At 34.4% G+C, this 12,268-nt stretch overlaps 2 protein-coding genes across 3 annotated transcripts; one reads left to right on the plus strand and one right to left on the minus strand.

Moving 5' to 3' along the window:
• Positions 1-944: 944 nt before the first annotated feature.
• LOC130635770 (uncharacterized) lies at positions 945-7,994 on the plus strand. Its single transcript, XM_057445239.1, has 6 exons — positions 945-1,082; positions 1,735-2,521; positions 2,918-3,044; positions 5,821-6,147; positions 6,508-6,753; positions 6,916-7,994. The coding sequence occupies exons 1-6, from the start codon at positions 1,064-1,066 to the stop codon at positions 7,039-7,041; spliced, it is 1,632 nt and encodes a 543-aa protein (XP_057301222.1). The 5' UTR covers positions 945-1,063; the 3' UTR covers positions 7,042-7,994.
• On the minus strand, positions 7,152-11,332 carry LOC130635771 (reticulocyte-binding protein homolog 2a-like). 2 transcript variants are annotated; one of them, XM_057445241.1, is made up of 3 exons: positions 11,116-11,332; positions 10,104-10,233; positions 7,152-9,692 (listed from the first exon to the last, which is right to left on the minus strand). In XM_057445241.1, exon 3 carries the CDS (start codon positions 9,680-9,682, stop codon positions 8,876-8,878), a length of 807 nt encoding a protein of 268 aa, XP_057301224.1. In that variant the 5' UTR covers positions 9,683-9,692; positions 10,104-10,233; positions 11,116-11,332; the 3' UTR covers positions 7,152-8,875. The 2 variants fall into 2 exon arrangements, with proteins under 2 accessions (XP_057301224.1, XP_057301223.1); XM_057445240.1 differs by lacking the exon at positions 10,104-10,233 and having other exon boundaries at positions 11,116-11,329.
• Positions 11,333-12,268: the final 936 nt, after the last annotated feature.

Below are 12,268 nucleotides of genomic sequence, written 5' to 3' on the forward strand. Positions count from 1 at the left end.
TAATAACTTTGGGGTTATTTGTTACAGTTGAGTGAGCGATGCATTCACCCACACTAAGGCTACCAATAAAATTACACCGTTTGTTCCCAAGATTGATTTAGTGCATTATTAAATATTTCAAATCTCGTCCCCAGACCATCTTGAATCTGATACAAGACAGCCCGGGGTCGGGGTTGCAAATATTTCAACAACAGAAATTTGTTTGACTGCACAATTTTCCTCAAATTTCAGCTCTAGACTTATTAAGTTATGTGTCTGTGATAATCATGGATAATGTGATCCCATTCGGAAAAATTTCCCTTGCAAATAAACCTTATCTCTTAATCTTTTATATGTAGGTGAAACCTGAACAATCTTTTTCTTTTAAAATGTAAAAACCTGACAAGAGATTGCTGCCAAATCTGTACAAGAAATAGCAGAAAATTTAAAGCCGTACCTTTTGCGATGATTTTTTTATCGCGCGAAAGTTTCAGCCTTTAAATTTATACAGAGTTAGCGATAAAACTAAATTGTTCAATTAAAGTTCAAGCAATTTTAAATCATATGACAATTATGGTGCAACATCTCACATGATGCACGAGGAAATGTTAAATCACATTTAGAAAAGTTGAAAAGCGAAAAAAATTCTCCCAGGGGTGAATTGGAAAACATGAAAGGTTGTTTTTAAATATTAACGACGCCTCGCAGATGATCGAATGGTAACCACGTCGTTTTTGCTTATAACAGCAAAAAATTTAAAGATATCATTTTACAACAAAGCATCAATTTTTGAAAATTGAGAAAAATTTACCTGTTGAGTATACTAGATTTATTGTTTGTTTGTTTGTTTGTTTGTTTTTGTTTGTGTCCGTTTTTTTAAAAATGGAACCATTTCCTGTAACAAACGTTTTTCTTCTCGTGATGCAACAGTGCTTCGCAAAAATGCTATTTAACTTTCCCCCATCCATTTCTCCCCGTACACGCGGAAATTCCCTAAACCTTTTTGTTCATTTAAAAGATGTGCCATTAATATTGGCAGTTATTCTCAGCTGATGAGCGAGCGAGATGGATATTACCTAATGTTATGACATTTTTGAGAAAAGGTAACAAAAATTATAGCCGTTGTTAAAAAAAGTTATAGTACAAGAAATGGTAATCTTATGACTGTATATGGTTATGTTTACACTGTGCAAAAAAGGGAGTAACGTTTTGTTTCGGTGATATTTTAACGTATATTCTTATTTAAGTTTCTACATGTTATTGTTTATGGTTGTGAAATTACTTAGAAGGCTTATAGTCAATCATCTTGTTATAAAGACGAGATGTCTTGTAGCCCAGATATACTAACCGTGCTATTCAGTACAGATTGCATCTTCGACCCAGATGTTTTAATCTCAAAGAGCACTGGGGACAAGAATGTACAGGTTGCTTATTTAGGAAAGAAAGTGTATATTAGCAGGAACTATTTGAATGAAATGTTTACGAAGCCCGCGTTTTACTATTTTTTAGAAAGTTTGGAAAAAAATTAAAATGTCTAAGTCTTTTTTACATTTCAGCATTTTAAAATTTTTTTTACTTAACCTAAAGTTTGAAGAATAAACGTACTGGTAGTACTAGTTTTTTTTACCTTCTGCGTTCTTATCAACAAAAGATTTTCTTAAAATAATTTAAATGCGGGGCGCTATAGCAGGACGGGAAATTCCCGTTGACATTGTTGCGTTCATTCAACCGTTAAAAATTCTTCATTTTATGTAGTTATGAATACCAACAGTAACGAGTGCCCGTTTTTGACAAACCTGTACGCAGAAAGCATCGCAACAGAATTATTTCAGCAAGGAACTGGACATCTTGTTACAGATAGCTCTCAAGGAACTAACCAATATTCATTGTCGCAAATTGGACATACTTCTATCCCAACAAAAGAACAAAGTTGTTCGACTTTTTATAACCCTTGGGGTAGCTGTACACCAAACAATGGTTTTGTAACCTACCATCCTGAAAGCAATTCAAATACTTATGAAGAAAATTCATGGTCTCAATTTTATATGTCCGAACTAGAACCATTGACGAAAACACAAGATAATTATTTTCCTGACGCCAAAAAGAAAAAAGTGACCGATCCAGTTGAAAATATGTCAAGACCTTTAGAAAGCAATTCTCTCTTTGAGGACAACAGTCTTCAAACGTTGAATTACATATCTGGGACGACCCAGTCTACAAATCCACAACTCAGCAACCAACAGCCAAATTACATTTCATTGGATGAACCAAAGCAGTTTGTTTTAGGTTCTCAGTTGACATCTCTTAATGAAGCATCAGAACTAGCAGAGAATAATGTTATGAACGTTTCTCAAGACTTCACAAGTTATGCAGACATGCTAGAGTTCGACGAAACGTCTCCAGTTGTTCAGGATATAAATTTTGCTGTCACTCCTGAGATGTCAGACTTTATCGCACTTAAAGAACAGGAAATTATGTGTGAATACACAGCATACCATAATACTGGAAATCAGAGTGTACCAACAGATCGAGACGGAGACACGTGAGTTATTTCCCTGTGTTATTTCCTGTCTAAACACATTCTGTAAAGATCTGGGAATAACGTTCATTTCGATCGTAAAATGCAATTACACATAGCATCCCTATTGTTAGCCGTCATGAAAAATAAAGTCGATTTAAACTTTCCTGTACGCATACGCACAGAAAAATATAGAAATAGAGCGTCTTGTGTTGTCTAAGCAGCCATAAATACAAGGTGGAAAGACTAGTCTGCCGGGGAAAGGGCTTTGCTATATATAAAAATGTGCCAGCATTGGGCCAATTTTCTTTTTCCGGCGCACAAACATTATAGGCGCCACCATTTCCCCCAGTTCTAAACCCTTTCCACTATATGTGCTGCGAAAAGACATCGTTTCAACAACATACTCTCTTTTTCCAGGCAACTTCTTCTTCACATTCTAAACAGAAGAACAGAACAAGCAATTGAAGACATCAGAACAAAGAAGTTAAAGCTTTGTTCAAATTGCTTTGCGAATTACTTGAATGTAATTAACAACAAACAACAGGTACTAATTATTTTTTCTTTGCAACCTCGTTCCTAGCGCCTTGTTGTCTAATACCGGCACGGCGGACGAACATCCGCTGTTAAAAAAGATACAAAATGCCCTGGGGACGAGGTTGTCTTCTTTGGTAAACAGTCATTACAACCTTGTCACCAGAAAGTTTTAGGTTTTTACATTAGTTCCATTTCTTGCCAATATTAAAACATTAAAAGCCCTAGGGAGGTCGCAGCCAAGTTTCAATTGCTTTGATCGTAGGCTCGTAGGAAATAAAATCTCATGTCGTCAAGGGGAGAGGGTCAATAATATTTGTGTACCTGGCGGACCATTATTTTTGACTTGAAGGAGAAAAGGCTTTGCAAAATGAACTGTTAAAACTATTTCAAAACGATGGACTAATTGTATTTGTTTAAACATCTTGTCGTTGTGGCAACGAGAGAAGAATTAAGTCTTTTTTAATTTGTTTCAAAATTATTGGGGCAATCCCCGGTTATTTCAGTTTTATCCTAAATGAACCAGCTCTAAAAAATAGATAAACAAAATTGAGAACAGGGCTGCATAATTATACTTTTTTAACAATAAATAAATAATGCATGTTTGAATTATGATTAATGAAGGAGAAGCTCACACCCTCTTCCCCAGGGATCTTTGTCTTTTCGATATTAGAGAATTGTGGACGAGGCTGGGAGAAACTTTCTTTTTCTGAATAATATTTTCCTAACCTCTTCGTCAGTGCTTTTTTACAGTTTTTTACATCGCATTCATCTAAACAAGGGAAATAACCTAGATGATGAATCACTAATCACGACGTTCATTGTTATCCATAACGTGTTCGATCTAGACACTCTCCTCCCCACCGACATCTGTGAAACTCCGCCTTCCTCAACCCCAGCAAAGTTTATAACTTTCACAGTGATGATATACAAAACATAAAATTAGAAAAAAACATTTATATATGTTACAGGGAATATCATTAATAAAAAATTACGCAAATTCTCCCTCGCGTATTATGTATTACAGGGATTGTTGTGGTGCATAATAACTAGTGAAAGATAATATACCATGATATATAGCGACCCCCAAGATCCACGACTACTTTCGTCGTTAACATTGAACTTTATCCGGTCGTGTCTGAAGGGATTTACAGAGATCTGCGCATTTACCGCCCCTCTTTATGTTAACAACGAGTACTAATACTCATAGTCACGTGATCTTACATCGAAAGTTAAAAATTTAAAAATGGCGGCGTGATGTAAACAAGTAACGAGGACCGAACAGAAGGGAAAATAAAATTGACACAAAGTTTTATTTAGCCAACTATTATACAAAAAACAAAAATGTAACGCATTATCAATGTAGTATTACTTTGTATATGAAATATATTTTTTAACAAAACGAAATAAATTGCTCACTCTAAAGTTTCGAAATATCTTGTTATCTAGCCAGCCATAAATATACACACGTTTTTACATGTTTTAAACTGTTCTTATTCATTCATAAAGTTATACAGCATATAACTATTGTTTCATTATAAGTAAATAAAAGAAACAAGTTAGCGTTTATTTTCCTTGTAAACAAAGCTAGCCTGCAGCGTCTTGTCAGCCATTTTGTTTCTTTGTGACGGAAAAATCCCCCGGAAATTTCTATTTTGTTGTTGTTGTTGTGTTGTCGTAGTAACATGTATTATCTTACAAATAATTCTTATATTTATCACAATTGCCGTAACATAGACACCAAATTCGGCTATTATTAATGCTATAGTCTTAGGGGAAAATAAGCTGAACACACTATAAACACAAGCCTTTTAGTCCCTTTCGACATGAGATCCCGTGGTCGAGGTTGTAAAAACAGTGCCACGACAGATACAATGCAATAAGTAAGTAATTACAAGTTTGGGTTTATAAAAGTGTGGTCACTTTTACCTAACTAATTGCAAAGCAAACCAATTTGGTCTACTATAATAAAACATGACAAACTGTGACGAACTTATAGCCACGGGAATTCCCTGTGTTTGTTATGAAAGTCAAATCAATTCATGTATAATTAAAATGATATCAATATGTTTCTTCAGTTTGACCACTGAATGCAATCTGCTTCCCAGATCTTTTGTTTTTAAGAAAAAACTTTAGACGAATTACAATGCTCAAACAACAAGTTCCAACTTTCTTAATTTCATCCTTACTACTATTATGTATGTTTTGGTTTCTATCTCACTTATTGTTTGTGGCTTTCCCTTGGTGTCGAACTAAACTTCATAAATGATTTTATAGATTCATCTATTTAGAGGTTTCAAATATGTAAAATTGCTTTAGCTACGAACAAAATGACATTGATTTAAAACTTAGTTCCCAGTACTTCTAGCAGTGGCATTTGACTTTTAATTTTCTTAAACCTAATTTTATAAAATTGGGTACTTCTAGCAACGTTAGCAGCTACACCCCTTTTCAAAAAACTTAGTTTATCACGCAACCAATTTTGTAAAGGATTCTGAAAAGCCTTTCACTCTCAGGATCTTCACTGCAAAAGTGCATCCATTTTAAAAGAAAATACACTCCATACCGCCCCAGGGTGGTCACAAAACGCTCAAAGGCTGATTTTTCCTCTGAAAAAAAATAAGTCCCAATTTGGACCTCCCGTTTTAGGACTAAAAAGAATAGCTAGCGTTTTAAAATAAGTTTAGTAGGATCCTGTTTGTAAAGTCTTTAACACCATAATTCTAAGAAATTTTCCTACAAACTTGTATTATAAGCCTTCATTAAATGTTAACCAAACTTTTTCACAGGCTGCTTTGCACATGGCTTGCTACAATCAAAATGCTGCAGTGATCATTGAGTTACTGAAACATGATATTGATGTCACATTGATGGACAGTGAAAGTAACACTGTCTTCAACATCATTATCGATCGAGCGAAAACAGAAGATTTCGCATTGCAACTGCTTGCACGGTTTTTAGATCAAAATGTTGTAATGCGCTACCAGGAAGATTTCAAGACTGCTTTTGGGAAGAGAAATAATGAAGGGAGAGGAGCTATGCATTTGGCTGTGAAGAAAAATTTTCGACATGTTGTTTCAGCTATTGTAAGAGCAGGAGCAGACATCAATCTGCAGGTACACTTTTTCGTTCAATTTTAAAGACCTAAAGACCGTGCGTGACACCGCTCCCCAACATCACTTGCAGCGCCTTCTTTGTTTTCTTTTATATCAGGCGGCGAGAAAAAATACAATATGCCCTGGGGACGGGGTTGATAGCTCCCCTGTTCGAAAGTTGACATTTTTCGGTAATGCGTGAAGAAAATAGATTCTGCCGAGGTTGCTTTTTTACCTTGTATTTGTAAGATGTTTTTAAATATAGGTTTAAAATTAGTTTGAAGTAGCAAAACCAGGACTTCTGGACCCTAGTGCTTGCTCTGTTGATTTTTTTACCACAAAATGTCACAGCATTAGAAGTTGACTAATTATTCTATCCAGGAAACGCAAGCAAAGAGAACAAGTCTAGTAATTGCAGCCAAACATGGCGACTGGAAAATGGTCAAATTTCTAGTACACCTTGGCGCATGCATCAACCTTGCGCCGAGGTCAAACGTTCGAGCCATCCATTATGCTTGCATGCAAAATAACGTGGATGCAGTAAAGTTTCTTATCGAAAAGTGTGTGGATTTGAATCAGAGAACTTGTGAAGGAAAACGAGAGAAAGAATTGACCAAATCAAAGGAGGTATTTCTTGAAGATTTTTGTTTAGTATGTTACAAAGCCTGCGTTGAACCCTATTTAACTAACCTATTTGAGAGTTTTTGTGACCACACTTCAAAAAAAACAAAGTCGTTGCCAATCTTCGTTACGACAGAGGACTCTAAATAATCTAAATAAGTTTTTTAGATAGAACAAATTATATCCGAAGAAATGAAGAGGCGGAGACGAACTCGCACCAAAGCTAATAAAGACAAAGACAAAGCTGGCAATCAAAGATCTTGTCGCTGTGGGAGTGGACAGTCCGTCACGTGATCAAACTTAAAAGGTCATCTTTTCAAGTCACGCTTATTTGTACCATATGGACTTTTTTATTTATTTGGAAGAAAATATTTAACCTTAGTCCCAGGGATTATTTTCTTCATATTAGCGCCTCGCTCTTTGGTCGTGAGTTAAAAAAAAGATACGGCAGCCCCTGGGACCGAGGTTGTAACGTATATTAATTAAGTTATTATTTTGAACAATTTATAATATTTTAAGTTATAATATACATTTCTATATATAAGAGTAACTTAAAATTTTGGACTGATGTTGAATGTGATTATTCTTTTGTTAAAATTGAGACTGAATTATGAAATGTAAAGCTTTTATTAAAAGCTTTTCTTTTTGAAGCCAATCACAGCGATTAAAAATTTTCTTTGTGAAGCTTATGCATATATTGTTATGAAAGCTGAATTCGAACTTGTTTAATGTCTTCTGTAAAGCCTAAAAATTTGCTCGAAACTCGGTAAGCTTATAAACTTTCCGATTTGCCTTAACAAACTATGTTCTAGTAGTTGTATAAATATTGAAAAGATGAATTTGTATGTATGGTATTAAAAATATGATATTTAATCGCGATGGGAAAATATTTAGTCTATATAAACACTTGACTGAAAAAAAATGTTTTTGCTATCAATGGCTTACAGTGTGCTAGCTACTTTATTTGCTTAGAGTTTCTTATGAAGAAAATTGTTCTCAAACTTTTTTCAAAGAAAAAAATTTTTACTTTAGTGAATTTGACCATGCATTTTTATTAATGAAACAAATCTTATTTATGAAAGTTTTATACTTTCGTTTGCTTACTAGACTGATTTCTTCACCGATTTCTTTTTTCCCATCTGTGGTTATATTTAGTATTTAATTATTTCTATTATTCGCGATTAATAAACTGGAATTTTTATTTGGATAATTATTTTAAAAAGTAGAAAAGAGTAAAAACAGTTAAATCAACTTAGTACCCAAATTCACGATTGAAATAAGAGAGAGTGAATTGATTTGCATAAAACGGTCTGGATTAGTTTAAAACTAATCGTGCACTGTTTCCCGCAGTACCAGGGTTTTAAGAAAGCTAAAAATGTCGTGGCGGTAAAGTTAATTTTGTACAAAATGAAAATGGACTTTTCGAGAACTTTTCGAAAATCGCCTATTTGGTGTCACGTTTAGTTAAGTGCAGCACTTTTTAATATTGACTTTACAATGTAAAAATTTCCAGCAAACATGCCAACCATCCTCGTCTCCAGGTTTATTGCCTATGTCAAAGCCGCTAGGGCGCACTTGACATCGGTGTCAAAAAAGGCCCCTTAGCACGAGCTTAACATGCCAACATTAAAGTTCAGCAACAGGAGATTAACATATTTTTGTCAGTCAAAAAGAAACATGTTTCGAACGAGAAAATTGTGAGCAGCTCTATTACAACCTCGTCCCCGGGACTCTTCTATGCCTATGATATTCTGACAGAACATCATAGGGCGTAGAAAAGCCTTGGGGACGAGGGTAGCTATATTACAAAAACACGTAACTTTTTAAGATAACTAGAAAAAAATTAGCGTGAAACAGATTTCTAAATGTCAAGTATAGGTAATTCTTATCTCAATCAACAGACGTACATTGAAAAAGAATATTTTCACAAGTGTGTTTTTAAAAAAATTCATATTTTTAACGAAAGTTACTTCAATTTTATATTCCATGTGACATGGTCAGTAAAAATGACACTGGTACTTTTATGTACACTGAAAGAGTTTTGTTCGTCGATCGATGTTTTTGATCACTACTTTTCTTTAAACATTTAAACAAACAAAGTTTGAACATCTTGGAAATATATACATCATTATAGAAAATAACTAAGTACGTCTCTAATAATAATGTTTGTTAAATTATCTGAAAAATCATCAACACTGTAAAACTTCCCACCCCAAAGGTCGTTGTTGTTTTCACTATTTTTCTCAATATTTTTCTGAGATTGAACGAAATTCTCCTCCTCTGTGCCCTCCTTTTTGTCTTTAACAACACAACTTTTCTCAACTTTATCCATGTCGTTTTCTTTATTCATAATTTGTGTGTTGTTTTCACTTGTATTGATGCTCTCTGTATTCATATTCTCTCTTTTAATTTCGGCATCTTTAGCCAAATGTTCTTCTCTTTTTAACTCTCTTTCTTCCTCATTTCTTTTCAGCTCTTCCTTAAAGTCGCTTTCATCGTGTTCTATGCATTCAACTTTTGCGTCAAATCTAACTTGCTTTGATATGGATTTACTATCGGCTACCGGTGTTTTTGATTTTAGAATGTTTGCTCCTAAATCTTTAATTTGTTCGTAAGACTCTCGCAGAATTTTATCACAAAATGTTTTGATGTATGTGTTTGTTTCAACTGTATTTAAATCAGATGTTTCTACTTTTGTATTGTCTTTTTCTATTTGGATATTATTATCTACCCTAATTCTCTGCTCCGCCTCTGGGATGGTTACGTCTTTCGCGACAAGGCCATCGCCATGGCGGTTACCATCTTTATTAGTTTCACTCTCCTTCGTATTTAAATCAATTTTTTTATTTTTGTTTTTTGTCGATTCTTTCACTTTACTCACTTTTAACAGTTCAACGTGGCTCTTACTCGACTTTCGAGTTAGTTTATTTCCCATTTTCCTCAGACTAAAAATACAAAAATGACTTATTACAGGTGTTGCGTATGCGCTTGTCTCCTTATTGCTCTCAGCGCATAATCAAAACATTTGTCCATAACTTTTCGATTTCCGCTCCTAAGCACGAGTATGTGTTATCGTGAGGGACAGGTAGCTACGCTTCCTAGGTGGTAGCTACCTGCTCCCCGAGGATGGAATTTAACATACACCTACCCTTTACGTGAAAGTACCGAGTAATGATATTTCCAACTTCAACGAGCAGCCTTTTATTTTCTCCGAAACGTATGTTGCGAAATATTTGTAAGCAAAATGGAATCTGGTAAATTGTTGAAAAATTTAGTTTAAATCTAACTTAACCTAAAATTTTTATATTTATCTCCTTATGAATTGTGAGAAGTATTGATTCAATGATATAATTTACCTATTAAAAAAATATCCAGTAGTTCTATTCAGAATATTAACATAAAATCGATTTCCTTTCTTTTCGACTTTTTTCTTTTTCACTTTTCTTCTTTTCACTGTAAAAGCGCGTTTTGGAACTCATTGATATTCTATAAAAAAATATTTTTTGTTGTATAATTCTTCCTTGCTATTAATTCGAACTCAAAAAGTGTTAATTATTTACACTAAAGTAATAAGCCTAAAAACCATGTTTAAGGTTGCTAAGCAACTGTCTAATCAATGTCTGATAATTGTATGACACCTCATTTGCACAAGTTTTAAGATCTTATCCAAATGCGAAAAAAACGAACGGACCAAACACGTTCGAGATAATCCAGCTGGGACAAGATGAACCATCTAGATCTGATTTAGACATCTTATAACCATCTACAACAAGACACAAGATTTTACGGATCTTCTAAATGATGACCGTAAATCCGCATTTTAAAAAGTGGTTTTGAGACATCTTTACCAAGACTTGACAAGACCGCATATCAGACTACGCATTTTATAAATCTAACATGCATCTTCTAAAAGACATCTTTTAAAAGTTAATCACTAGAAGTAAGGAAAAAGTTCTTCCTCCCCTGGCACTTGCTCCTCCCTTGATGATAACTAAGTTACAATACTCGCTAGAGATACGTACAACATTGCTCTAACTTGCTTGCCTGCCACACAAGCCATTTGGCAGTCAGTAGATAGTTCCAAATGAGCCGTCAACATTACATTTGAAGTGCGCCAGAATGGAGACTTAAAATCAGCAACCTTATGATATCACGTTAACAGTGCTACCACTACACTGATGTGCTTATTTTTTTACACTTTTTTAGTTTCGACTACTCTTATTTGTTCCTAAAAATTTGCGTAATTAGATACTTCAAGAAAAATGTGGAAATATATAATTATTATAAGATTCTTAAAAGAAAAAATTAACACGCTACGAAGTAACTAATGATCCGAATTTACTGAGACAACAGTTTGCTTGTACTTACATTTGAACTATTTGTCGTTCTTAAGCTTCATGTAACACTGCGCCATTCTTGATTCTACGTTTCATATCTTTAATAAAACATAAAAACGCATTTTTAAAGTCGAATGAATTCAATACCATTTTATCTTTTCATGAATATATTGAAAATAAATATCTTCTTCTTTTCATTTCATGGGTTTGTACTCAGTTACAGCTGTTATCTCTGTTATTGTGACTAGTATTGTAGAAATAAATTGTAAAAAAGCAGACACGGAGGAGAAAAAATCTTCTTGCTATAATTTTTAAAGGTTTATACAAAGAAAGCGTACATAAAAATATAAGCGCTATAATGTTAAATAAATATAAAAATATTTTTTCCAAAGAAACACCTGCCTCTATGTATTTTTAAAATAAAATATTTTGAACTAAGATAACCGAGCCGAAGTAAATTAATTATCGTGTGTAAATAAAAAGAAACCGTAGGCTGGTAGGAGGATTGTCTTGATTGCCCACAAGTTGGCTTTTTTGCAGACCTTGTGTAGATTTCACAGATCTTGTGCAATGCAGTCATCTATTTGACAACGAAGGTCTTGAATATATGTATTTCATGCCATTTATCAATATATTCGGTACCGTTGTTTTAACTCCGCGGACAGGTATTCATGTTGACCGAAAAAGCCTTGGGGACGAGGTTGCAAGTAGGCTTGGTTTGCTATTATTATTATTGAACTAGTTGTTAGCCTGTTGATAAAATCCATGGGGTCGCCTGTCCTTTATATATCACATTTCATGTTTCCGTTACGGGACGCGGTAACCCTTTTGAACACACAGAATACGGCTATTATAGAGACTCTTCAGTTTGAACCCAAGACCTCCCGCACTAGAAGCGAACGCTCTATCACAAGGCGAGCAGTCGATTTCTTAATGACTTGTTTGTAGAAGTTTTTGTGGAAAAAGCAAGCTCGACCCCAGCACCTTTTATTATTAGGGCCGTTGAGAAGCAAATAGTCCTGGGGACGAGGTTGTCGAAAAAGTAGATGACCGAACCCATATGAAAATTGATGTTTACTTTATCAATAAAGGCAAAATGACCTGGGAACGAGGTTGGCAGATGGGAACAAGGTTGTCAACGCCATTGTTTATTAGTGATAGCAGATTTTAGCTGTGGTGTCGTT

Source organism: Hydractinia symbiolongicarpus, chromosome 3 (assembly GCF_029227915.1).
Source record: "Hydractinia symbiolongicarpus strain clone_291-10 chromosome 3, HSymV2.1, whole genome shotgun sequence".
NCBI classification, from domain to species: domain Eukaryota; kingdom Metazoa; phylum Cnidaria; class Hydrozoa; order Anthoathecata; family Hydractiniidae; genus Hydractinia; species Hydractinia symbiolongicarpus.